Source organism: Akebia trifoliata, chromosome 1 (assembly GCF_017979445.1).
Source record: "Akebia trifoliata isolate Shusen 1 chromosome 1, ASM1797944v1, whole genome shotgun sequence".
In the NCBI taxonomy this organism is placed as follows: domain Eukaryota; kingdom Viridiplantae; phylum Streptophyta; class Magnoliopsida; order Ranunculales; family Lardizabalaceae; genus Akebia; species Akebia trifoliata.
This window is the reverse complement of record NC_141375.1, coordinates 32,786,066-32,798,428: the sequence shown is the minus strand read 5'-3', so window position 1 is coordinate 32,798,428 and position 12,363 is coordinate 32,786,066. Positions and strand designations below refer to the sequence as shown.

The 12,363-nt window shown below is 33.7% G+C and overlaps 2 protein-coding genes across 2 annotated transcripts; one reads left to right on the top strand and one right to left on the bottom strand.

Annotated features, from left to right (window-relative positions):
- Window positions 1-1,166: 1,166 nt before the first annotated feature.
- On the bottom strand, window positions 1,167-4,286 carry LOC147411870 (glucan endo-1,3-beta-glucosidase 14-like). Its single transcript, XM_086453309.1, has 3 exons — window positions 3,950-4,286; window positions 1,969-2,996; window positions 1,167-1,464 (listed from the first exon to the last, which is right to left on the bottom strand). Exons 1-3 carry the CDS (start codon window positions 4,098-4,100, stop codon window positions 1,378-1,380), a joined length of 1,266 nt encoding a protein of 421 aa, XP_086309435.1. The 5' UTR covers window positions 4,101-4,286; the 3' UTR covers window positions 1,167-1,377.
- Window positions 4,287-7,343: 3,057 nt separating this feature from the next.
- Window positions 7,344-11,601, top strand: LOC147411869 (chloroplast thylakoid lumen protein). Its single transcript, XM_086453306.1, has 4 exons — window positions 7,344-7,737; window positions 9,729-9,868; window positions 10,310-10,382; window positions 11,143-11,601. Exons 1-4 carry the CDS (start codon window positions 7,383-7,385, stop codon window positions 11,250-11,252), a joined length of 678 nt encoding a protein of 225 aa, XP_086309432.1. The 5' UTR covers window positions 7,344-7,382; the 3' UTR covers window positions 11,253-11,601.
- The last annotated feature ends 762 nt before the right edge of the window (window positions 11,602-12,363 follow it).

Below are 12,363 nucleotides of genomic sequence, written 5' to 3'. Positions count from 1 at the left end.
CATATCTCGATTGAAGATTTGGGTTCTGAAAATAGTTTGGCTGTCAATGAATCCAAAATCCAATTTGTGCCTATTAGATAACTTCATACATGGATTATAGATTTGGGTTCCAATAAAAATTAGATCCGATAAGAATTTGATGCAGTAACCTATCAGATGGCATATGGATCAATCGTGTCCCTATCCAATAAAATGTGAGAAAGTAGGTCAATTGTGTTACATAATTATAAAGTTTCTTTGTATTTTATTTTTTGGAATGTTGCTTCTTTGTATTTTATATGTCAAATCATACTTATAATATGATGAAAATCAATTGAAACATATTTGGATCATATTGAGATCGAATAAAAACCAATTCCAATAAGGGTCGATCCAATTTTTATAATACCGATTTTTATCGAATTGAAATTAGTGTTTTAATTGATATTTTTGATGGTAAGTTTGGTGCTCTTTAAATATTGTGTTTGGAAAATAAGTTTAATATACTTGTGCAATGAAAATGAAACAACGTAACAATATAAATATTTAATTTATTTATTTTGATATGTATATTATGATTTTTTTTTAATTATATATATATATATACATATATTTTTAGTTCATTTTTTAATAGGAGTCAATTCTGAATTTTTCCTGAAATTTTCAGATTTTTTCAGATTTTTTAAATGGTTAAAAACCATTGTTTCAATGTCGAATGAGACGACTCGATGAGACGTATTGTTCGAGTCAACTCGGTATCAAAGGTGAACGAGACGATACGGAATATCGAGTTTAAAAATCATGGTGGCAATAGCATAGAACTATAAATCTTTTTCTTCGGAATACATAAGGAAAAAGATCTACGGTTCTGTGCACTTGCCATATCAACCGAGTGAAAATTTTCGAGTCAGATTATCATTAGTCTTTGCAAATTACTAAGTCATGTGTCATGAAAAACTTAAGGATAGTAACACCTCATTCCTTTTCCAAACTATGATCCTTTATGCATCCTCTTATATTGATTTGTTATGGTAGATCTTGGACTTGTAATACATCGAATCTTTCACCCAATCAATGTTCAAAAAGTGGTCTTCGCAATAATTCCATGTGGGAGTAAACATTTGGCACAAAATACTACAGAAAGAAAAATACATCCATTGAATAGAGATGAAAGAATAGAATCGCGAATGAAATATTTATTTTGGCATATTGATGAATAAATTAAAAATGATCAGCTGTTTCCAGTGAAATTTTTCAGGAGTGACCATACATATATACATACAAGAATTGATAATGAATGGGAAATAAATGCAAATTTACAAGAAACCAGGTGCCAATTTGGCTTTTTAAACAAAGATTAAGGGTGGTACAACAATCGAAACTTCTTTATTTATGAGATCATGCCGACAAAGCTAGAAACAGCAGTGAAGCACACGTAGCCAAAACCATGGAGTAAGGTGTGGACCATCCTCGAGCTCGAATATCCTGTGATTTTGCACAACAAAACAAAAGGAAATTTTAGTTGCCATTATGCAACTTTCACAAATTTAATCAGGACGGTTCAATCATTGATGCGTACAACATAGTTATTAAGTGGGTGCTTCAAGAAATATAAAAATAAGACTTGTTTGAAGAACTAATGTCATTGGATTATAAGAATAAAAATTCGACAGCATAGATATTTGCAAACAATCTATTCTTTTTTAGTTGTTTTTCATGAAATGTGATACATTGGGTATTTTAATCTATAAGTATATATCCCAAATATAATATCAAAAGTTTGCTTCAATAATCTATTAAACAGAGTCCTACAATATTCCAAATTTCCAATACATAAACTAATTTAATGGTGCAAAATTTGTTTCAGATGGAGCAATAAAATCCACTACATAAACAGGAAAGACATCCTACCAGCCAAATAGAACCAAAGAGAATTCTGAATCTTAGATAGAAAATGAAAAATGACAGATATTTCAAGTAATTTCATACCTTCAAAGACAAAAGGGATGAAGATGCAGATGAAGGCTTGAGTCCAGTGAACCCAATATCATAGGAAATGCTTCCATCGGCTTTAAAAAGTCCAAAGTTCCTCTCTGAGGTTGGCCCTGGCTTTGAATTCTCATTAAACAAGGCAAAGACATAAGCCTTCACTGGTGTCTTTGGTCTAAGTGGAGTTCCCTTCTTTTTGAGGAGCCTCTTACGCAGATTAAGATTATAAGTCCTCGCATTCTGAAGAGTGGCTCCAACTTCATTTTCATCTCCATGAGAAGCCCAACCTGTCTCCGATACAATGACTTCTGTCTTTTCAAATCCTGCTGCTTCCAAAGCGGCATAAGCCGCATCAATCTGAGCGTCAAACATGTTATCATAGTGGAGATTAGTCTTGGGATCTAAAATCCCAGGATTTTTTTGGAAGAGAGCATAGTTAAGATCGATATGCTCTGGATCACTAATGTAGGCGAGAAATGGGTAGGCGTTGATATAGAAAGGCGAACCAATCTGAGAGAAGAATTGTAAAAGTGGCTTCATGTATTGCACGACATTCTCCTTGAAAGTACACGAAGATGGAGGGAAGGATCCAGCGAAGACGCCTTCAGAATGTGGACTTGAGATCTGAATCAGATTAGTCAATCGAAGCCTCTCGACGGCGTTGTAAACATTCTTGACGGCACCCAATAGAACCTCCGAAAGTTCTTCATTGTCATGCCCCAAGACCTCGTTTCCTACAGCGATACCGCGGATATGTGTGTCGGGAAGGAAAGGTTGTACGTTTTCTTTTACCCAATCCATGGCACGATCCTCGTACACACTCATGTCTTTGAGGAACTCATTGCCAATACCAACCACGATTTCAATCCCAGACTTACTAAAGGCTTTGAGGACGCTTTTATCTGCATCATAGATTCGAATGTTCTTTATTTTTGCTGCTTTGAGAAGCGTCACAACACTTTCAGGTGGGGGGAGATTATCGGCAATCCTGCCATAGTTTACTCCATATGTCCCAGTGAAGGCTTGAACTGTCACAAGGGTCAGAAAACATAAATAACTCAATTAAACCCTTTATAATTCAGAAACACTTTATCCAAAAAAATAAAAGAAAAAGAAGCAGAGATCAACCAAACACATCCTTGGTTACATAGAGTTTATCAAGAAATCCCAAACTGAAACAACAGAGACAAGAAGAATAAACTTCTATTTCCAAAGTGAGAATCTAGGTGATTCATTCTAGTTATACAATACCCCTTTTGGGTGGGAAAAATAACAAAATCCTTCAAGATTAGGGGATTTACAGAAATTCACTCAGAATCTCTAGCAATGACAATTATTTGGGGTCGGAAAAATGAATCATTAATTCAATTTGATTTAAAGCAAAATTCTCTGTCAAACTATATGTCTTCAGATCTTTTCTTAGGTAACTTTGGAGATATAAACATAGAATTCCATCTCAAGAAGATATTAAAAACAGTAAAAGAATTACTTTCCAAATTTTTAAAATATAAAACAACAGAGACCCTCTCCTCTGAATGAAACAAAATTAGTAAAATTCGAAAGCATAAAAGATTGGGTTTTTTTTGTTTCCAAACCCTTATAACCAAATCTCCCAAAAGATGCATTTTCAAATCAAATAATAATAACAATGAAAAATGGATTATTTTCTAACTTTTAAAAATGTAAAACAGCAAACACCCTCTGAATGCAACCAAATTAGAAAAAGTCAGAAGCATAAAAATTGGATTTTTTTTTTTCTTTTTCAAATCTTTCTACCCAAAAGGTGCATTTTCAAATCAAATAACAATAACAATAACAATGGATTATTTTCCAACTTTAAAAAAGTAAAACAGCAAATACCCTCTGAATGCAACCAAAAAGATTGGTTTTTTTTTTTTTTTTTCTTTCAAATCTTTAAACCCCTATCCCCCAAAAGGTGCATTTTCAAATCAATGATAACAATAGGAATAAAGAAGACTACCAGTAGGAGAGGTGGCGACGAAGAAGGAGAACAAGAAGAGAAACAAAGCGAAGATATGTGAAATAGTTGCCATTGTTTTTGAGGAATTGAGAGCAAAGGAGGATTCCATATGTAGTAAAAGGGAATGAGATGAACAACGACAGCAACTCATGGATAATAAGAAGAAACCAATTCAGATACAATACTTGTTGGGGTGGATAATTCTTGAAAGATTACTTGAGAGAGATTAAGAGTCTTAGAATTGATTCTATCCTTTACTACTACTCTCAAAGTATACCTTTTCATTCCTTTCTTTCCCTCCAATTAGGGTTTTATTTTTATTTTTATTTTTTCTGTAACTGTTCTTCTTTGATAGATAGATAGATGGGTTGATGGATTAAAATATACCTTTCGTGAGGAAGAAAAAGTAAGAAGAGACGACGCCGTGTCATGGAGCTTCAAGCACCATTGAAGGTAGTGGGATTGAGAGAGGGGTTTTGGAGGATGTTTTCTAGGGTTTTGGTATTTTCTGAGATTTGTTTACTTGGCCGTACTTCTCACCTTTCATTCTTTCCTTGCATCTGCAAACTCACACGTGTGCTTTATACTCTCTCTCAGCTTTATGCGTTCTAGTTATGGGTAGTTGGGAACGGTTATTTTTTATTCTATTTTTGAAAAAAAAAACTAATTATATTTAAATTGATGGCAAATTTATTTAAAAATTAAAGGGTTTGGGATCGGTAGACTTTTAAAAAGGAACTCATATATTCACACATGATCCCAACCTGGAAATGTGGAATCTAACGATTGAGATTTATCTTAGAGGTCTTCAATATATTCTTGAGATTTGTATTTTTTTTTATAGTTGGATTTTTCATTTACACACATACAAGTTCCTTATTCATGAGTTGACGGATCGTAACCTAATTTTTAAATTCTATAACATCCCATCAAGATCGATACACATTCCATGTTCTTTATCTAAATTCAAATTCTTCCTCTTTTGATAGGAATCTTCCCCTATTCTATACAAATAGTGAATCATTTAAAATTCGGGTAACAAGTGAGAGAATTTGTATTTGTAGTCAGCCACATCTAACATGGATTGAGAATTGAAAGGGTGCACAACTTATGGTGTGTTTGACAATCGTGAGTTACACGTGAAAGTTGGCAACTCGCGAGTTGCTCAACATTTGGTGTTTGACTGTGTCAACTTGCGATGGTTGCCAACTCACCAACACCCCAACTCTTCTCTTTTTGAGTATTTCAACATTCATCATAAATGATGAATGTTGTCAACTCTCAACAATTCTTGCGTGAAACCCTTCAAAATACAGTATTCTTGAATGTTTCTCATTATCATGGTCTGTCTAGCCCTTGACGAGCAATTGGTGGTGGATTGGAATTCACAATTTCAACTTGATTGATGGAAAACGTCTTCCATAGTTGTCGAGTAGGAGGCTGCAAAGTTAGCCATTTGAAATCCATGATTTCCACTGATTTTTTTGAGTTTTCTACCTCATTTTCTCTGGGTTTTGTCATTTGAGAATTAGTACTTGTTCTTTTGGTTATTTAAACAAGGAATCTTCATAAAATCTTTTTTTAGGGTTCTCTCTCTCAAACCCTTTTAAGAGTTTTTTCATTACAGGGCTTTGAAGTTGAAGACAACATAATCTCTCTCTCTCTCTCTCTCTCTCTCTCTCTCTCTCATGTATGTTATAGATGCCCTAAATCCATCTTCATGTCTTCTTCTCCATCATAAGCTTGCATAAAACTCAGATCTTTCCTTTTATGAAAATCCTCTGCTCTGTATTGATTTGGTTTTTGATGCTTTTGAATTTTTTTCTCTTAGCAAATTAGAAAAAAATTGTAAGAGGGAAAATAAACTATCACAACAACCAAACACAAAAGTTTTAATTGATTCTCACCTTCAACTTTTGTGAGTTTAACTTCAAGAGTTGAACTCTCGAAAGTTCAACTTTCATGATGAACTCTCATTTTCCAAACACACCCTTAATGATCTTGATGATAGGATTTATTACAGTTGGATTTTCAAACTTGAAAACCATCGATTTACTCAATTTAATGATTCATGAGTAAACCAGAACGAGTCAATAAATATAAGCACTAAATTATTAATATAAAAAAATATTTTAACATTGTGGAATTTAAATTTTTTTACATAAGTTTCGTATTTCAAAAGAGCATAAATAAATATACCTTATTGAATTGGGAATGCGTCATCTGTGATTCATTGCAGTGAAGTTAGACGGTTAAGACAACGCCAAACCTTTGGAGTCAAGTGACCATTCCTTTTAAAAATCCTTGATCAGTCTTAAATTATTTTTTATTTTTTATTTTAAAAATCTTTAATTTAAGACATGATCCTTACATGCCTGATGTGTTAGTTTATTTTTTATTTTTTATCATGGCCTCTCCACTATGGAAAGAGTACCACAGTGAATTGCACGAAAAAAGAATAACAGAGGGTCTACTCGTTTTTCAATTGACGTGTTTCTATTTCGACTTGATGAGTTTTTGTGTTCACTAAAGGAATTTTCAGGTTGATCCGAAAAAAGTTAATTCTTTACGAGTCAGTGAGACACATTGAAATCACAAAAGTTAGAGGTTGGAAACGAGAACACAATTTTCAATCTCTTTTCTCACCTTGTCTTATAAAATGACTTGGCAAGACATCTTGATTATCTTGGACGAGACATATTTATGAATCAAGAACTAGAAGAAAAAGAACACATGCAATTCTTTGGTTAGGGTTCTCATCCCATTCATGAGTATTACAAATGTCATGTGGGATAAGTCATCTCGGTTTTTTAATTCTTTTGAAATCATGGTGGGACCGATTTTAAAACTAAGGATCATACCCATGAATTTCAAATCTCATTTGAGAACAAGATGACTTGTCTGTGTCATCTTGATATATTCAAGAATGAGTAAAATATTCAATGTGAATCATCCCCCACACTGTGTCATTTGATAATTGAGGTGACTTGGGCGACGCACACTATCTCATTTGATAATTGAGATGACTTCGATGATATTAAAAAATAAACTCTAAATAGATAAAAAGTTCATCAAATCAACAAGGTTTTTGTATTTTTATTAATAAAAATATGAATTTTTGCTAAACATCTTCTAATGCATATTATTTTATAAAATATATATATATATTAACAAATAATTATAAATGGAATTAAATGAGTTTTTCCAGTATTAGACAAGTCAACTCGGTATGCGTGGATGACGAGACAACATACCAAGTTTTAAAAAGAAGATCATACCTTAAATTGACCTTTTTTAATTTTGATACCTAAAATACCCTTAAAGATTTGAAAAATGACATTGGATCCGATCACAGAATCTCACAAATCTTATCCTCCAAACAACCAATACTTCTCCACTTTTCCCACCAACACACACACACACACACACAAAAATGGCAAAAATCTTCCTCTCTACTGCAAACACCTTCTTCCCTTCTCTTTTACCATCTTTCACTTCTTCACCATCAACAACAACCATTAATCTTCACAAACACAATGTGAAGAAACCAAACTCTGTATCTCTCTGCAAGGAACCCAATGATTCTTGTCCAATTCTGACCAAGAGAACCCTTGCTATCTGCCTCACCACCACCTTCACTCTCTCCTTAGCTGGTATCGGCTTCTCCGATGCTGACGCTGCAATATTAGAAGCTGACGACGATGAAGAGCTAATGGAAAGAGTGAAGAAGGATAGAAAGAAAAGGATTGAGAAACAAGGAGTCATCAGTTCTTCTAACAAAGAGAAAGGTTAGGTCGTCCCTTCTTATATTTCCAATTCAAAATTACAAATTTCTCTGTTATTTGTTGGAATTCGAATGATCGGTTCCAAACCCAATTAGGATTGATGATTAATGCTAATGGGTTTTATTCTTGGGTCCAATATATAGAAATTCTTGTGTTTGATGTTGGAATTGGAGAATTGGGTCTAGTGCAGACTTTGAATCTGGGTTTAAGTTCTCATAATTTAAATAGTTAGAATTTAGAAATGGTGAAATGTGGCTTTATAATTCCTAGACCAACTTGAAGCCTTTTTTATAATACAAAATTCGAAAGACCAGGTTCTTCCATATATTTGAACAATTAGCACTTTCTTCAACATTAGGACATTGTCGAATTACCATAAAATATATTTTTTTTATTGTTCTGTTCTCGATACAGTGTGTTATGTCCATCCATCACACATTGTTAGCCTTCGCTAATGTCAGAAATGAGAGAGAGAGGGGGATTGAAGGATTGTTATGTTCTATTTTTTCTGTACATAACTCTTTCCAACACGGGTTTAAATAGGGAATGAATGGTTGGCTTTGAAGAGATTTGTCCCTTGAACCCAGCTAAACTGGTCCAACCTTTGAAGAGGCACGACTTGAAGAGGAACCACCGAAACTGATCCAACATTTTTATTTTATCAAATACTAACATAAAGCACAGATTTGATACGATATTTTCTTTTAAAAATATTTGTTGCGTTTGGAGAAGATATAATTATACTAATAAGAATTCTTGAGATATGATACCGAAGCTGAAGGTGTCAGCTTGTTAAGTTTGTTAAGTTGGTTAAAATCTGTAGGTGTTGATCCCTCGACCTGGGTTCGAAACCTGCCTTCACCTACTAAGTACTGACTACTAATCTCACTTTCCTAGCAAAATATAAAGATATGATAGCTTAGCTTGTGCTAAAGGACAAATAAGAGCTATGTTGAATCTGGGTTGGTGTGGAGTCTACTTGAGAATTAGTCTTGTGGACCATCTAAAGGGAAAGCGTTCTTAATGATCCTGGGAAGAACATTGGGTATATGTATGTGTGTGGATCACAAGATGGATCCCACAATAGCTATGTTTCTTCAATCGCTTTTTAAGGACTGAGAGGGAGAACTTGAAGCCTATTCTTCTCATTCAGTGGTTACTTCATCTATTTGGTGGTGGTTGAATATTATATTCTCTTTAAGGAGAAAAAAAAAATTCGAGAGGAGAAATAAAGGATTTTCTCTCTTCTTCTCCATTGTTTTGAGAAAATAGATAAGGTTTATGGTCCAAGTTGAGCTCTACAATACCAAAAATAAAAAATAAAAATTGAGCTCTACAATAAGCTTACAAATGTGTTTTTCTCCTGTAGTTTCAACACCGATAGGATATATTCTTTTGAAAGAGTTAGGTGGTTGAGTGCTTTTTTTGGGCATAACAAAGTGCCATTTCCTTCCTGCAATCACTTGTAATCTTCTTCAAAGCACATTTGATTTGGATTTGCGCTTCATTTTCCCCTTCGCATTGAAGAGTTTTTCACTTTGATTTCTTGATTCAAACATATAGAAAAGCCATTTTTCCCCGACACCCTTCTTTCCTAGAAATGTATTTAGTGCTAAAAGTAAATGACAACAACATTTTCAGTACCACTAAATATCAGTCGAGTGAGGGGGAAGATTTGCAAGGAATATAGATAGGAATGTGGATAGATAAAATTGGGATCGAAGTCGGGATACAAGACAACAAACCCAAACTGTAACCCGTCCTTCATCCACATTAATTATGCCTCTCTTGGTGCAACCAGTAGTACATAAATTAGTTAATATTCTCCGATCATATACTAAAGAACTGGTGAGATAGAATACACCATGAAAGAACATTACTCAGAATCTGCACCTTAATTCATCGATAAGCACAGTAATCATACTTCATAACTTAGTTTTCTTTTTTATCCGATCAAAACGAATGATCTTCTGTTGTTAAACCATGTGTTGCAGCATATCTGCAAGAGCTGGTTTACAAGCTGAGTAAAGTGGGTCAAGCCATCGATAACAATGATCTTTCATCAGCAAGTTCAGTTCTTGGACCAAACAACAATGCAGATTGGGTCCAAAAAGCAAATATTGCTTTCACCAAGGTCATACTACTTTTCTTTATATGGTGTTTCATGAGAGTTTACATTGCCAAAGCAACTTTTTTATTACACACCATGAAATTAATATATGATGTTTAAGGTGTAGATAACCATTTTATTTTTTTGACAACCATACCCCTTCCCATTTTTTTTCATCATCTCCAAAGAAGCTCTATGACCTCTAAAGGAATAGGGTATAAGAGTAAGAGTGACAAACGAAGAAATTAAATGATATCTGTTGTTGGATTGCTTTACAGTTATTCCCTCTTCCAATTTTTTTTTTTCCAAGAATCACTTTTCTGTGCCCGTATACTTATTTGTGTGTAGTATAAATGGTGCATTATAGAAAAAAGTTGGTTTGGCAGTATAAGCTCCCTTCATCATTATTAAGATATTCTGTCCACACATTTGAATCCATGTTTCTCTTATGTACTCTTTGGACAGCTGAGCTCGAGTCTTGAGGAAAAAACTGAGGTGGATACATTTAATTCTTCCTTATCTTCCTTGATTTCATCAGGTGAGGTTGCATTCTAAAAATTAAAATAATAGCCCAAGTATCATATATTATGTTTCATCGTCTACCCTTTATCCCATTATGTTTCTTTGTCTTTTCCTACTAATTCTATTCATGTTATTTTTGGCCTTCTGGAGGAACCCTCCTTGAAACATACCACGTAGTTTTTTTGTATTTATATCGCACACCTTCTTTATCATTAATATTTGGGATACCACCTTGAAGACATCATGTGTGATTTAAAGGACAGGGTTCTACCGAAATTTTGAAGTGGAATAGGCGCTTCAAAGTTTTTTCCCCTAAGAGTTCTCTTAGTTAAAGACTCCCACACTCCATGAAATGTTTACTTACAAGATTTTGAGTTGGATTTATCATAGATTATGAGATCTATTTTTATTTTTTTTTACCTTTATTATTATATGGACCTTATTATTTTGTTCAAAATGATACTGTGATTCCTTTAAAAGTTTCAATGCAACATAAGAACATCATGGTTATCCAACTTCAACTATTGGCCAAATTTCTTTATCACAACTGACTGAAAGAACATGTTGGAATGTAGAATTTTGACTTCTCTTGCACTACATTTTCATTCGTAAAATAGTTCCATTTCTAGTTTTAACGATCCTCCCTTCATAGCATAAAGCCACTTATTGTAAAACTAAGGATTAGATCTATGTGCATCACACATGACATCATAACATTCTGTTTACAGATGATAATAGATTCTGCTTTTAGAAGAATAACATCGTTTATATTGCAGTTACCCAAAACGATATCAAATCCTCGAAACTAGCTTTCGTTTCTTCTGCCAGCGCATTGGAGAAATGGACGGCCCTGACAGGGTTGGTTGGACAGCTTAAAGGCCTGTGAAAGGAAGAAGGATTTTGGTTTTGATTCATTTATTCTCCGAAAGGAACTCGATTTTCTGTGAAGGGACACCGTATTCTTACTTCTTTCTCTCCTCCTCCTTCCTTGGCTTGGCTTTATTTAGAATCTTGACAATTGAAGGGTTCACAACTTCCTTTGATCATGAATGAATTGAGTTGCTCGCTTGACACGTTCTGTCTTATAACAGTGAGTCCACCAACAAGGTAGTGACAATCTTGTAGACTTCAAAAGTTTCCTATAATAAGATTACAATGATATGTGAGCTGTGGAATATATTTGTGAAAAAAACACTCATCTGAATACATAATTTGAGAATGTTGGAGGCTTTTAAGGTTGCTTTCAGGTGTCATTAAGACATCTATAATGCTATTTATCTTTAGCCTGAAAATAGTTTTTTTTTTTTTAATGCTTTGACATTCCTTGATGAACCCCTTTCGGAGGGCTTGGAAGAGATAATTTGTTTCTTGGTTCACTAGCTCATTTCGCTATCTTGGCTTGCCTATATATAATTCAAGCAAGTTGTATGTACAAGTGCTCCCCACCACAATTGGCGTAGTAGGAAAAAAATGCAAGATTAGATCCCCACACCGATTTTCCTTTTTATTGATGAATTAGTAATGAAATTTTAATTTAGAGTTTAAGTTTTTGAAGGGTATTTTAAATTAAGTATTATTAAGCGATAATCAAGGTCTCGCATTAATTGATGAACACTAGCTGAATGATATTTACTTGCATAGATCTGAATTGTAGAGTCAAACTGATGATGATGTAATATGAAATAAATAGAAAAAGAATAATTTATCAATTAAGATCATGCCTAAGGATCTGCCAACACAAGGATAGATGTTTTGGGTAAAAAAAAAAAAAATAATAATAAATCAAAGATTTTTACAAAACATCGCAAAAAATGGTGGAAGAAGAGATTGAATAAGTTAAAAATGATCGGGGAAGATGAAAGATTTTAAGATCATCATTCATCACTTTTAAGACTCTCCTTAAACCTTCAAACCCCCAAAATATGATGGGATTTTTTTGAGAAGGATTGACTTTTTGGATAGAAAAAGAAGAGTTTTCTATGACACATTATTTAAGA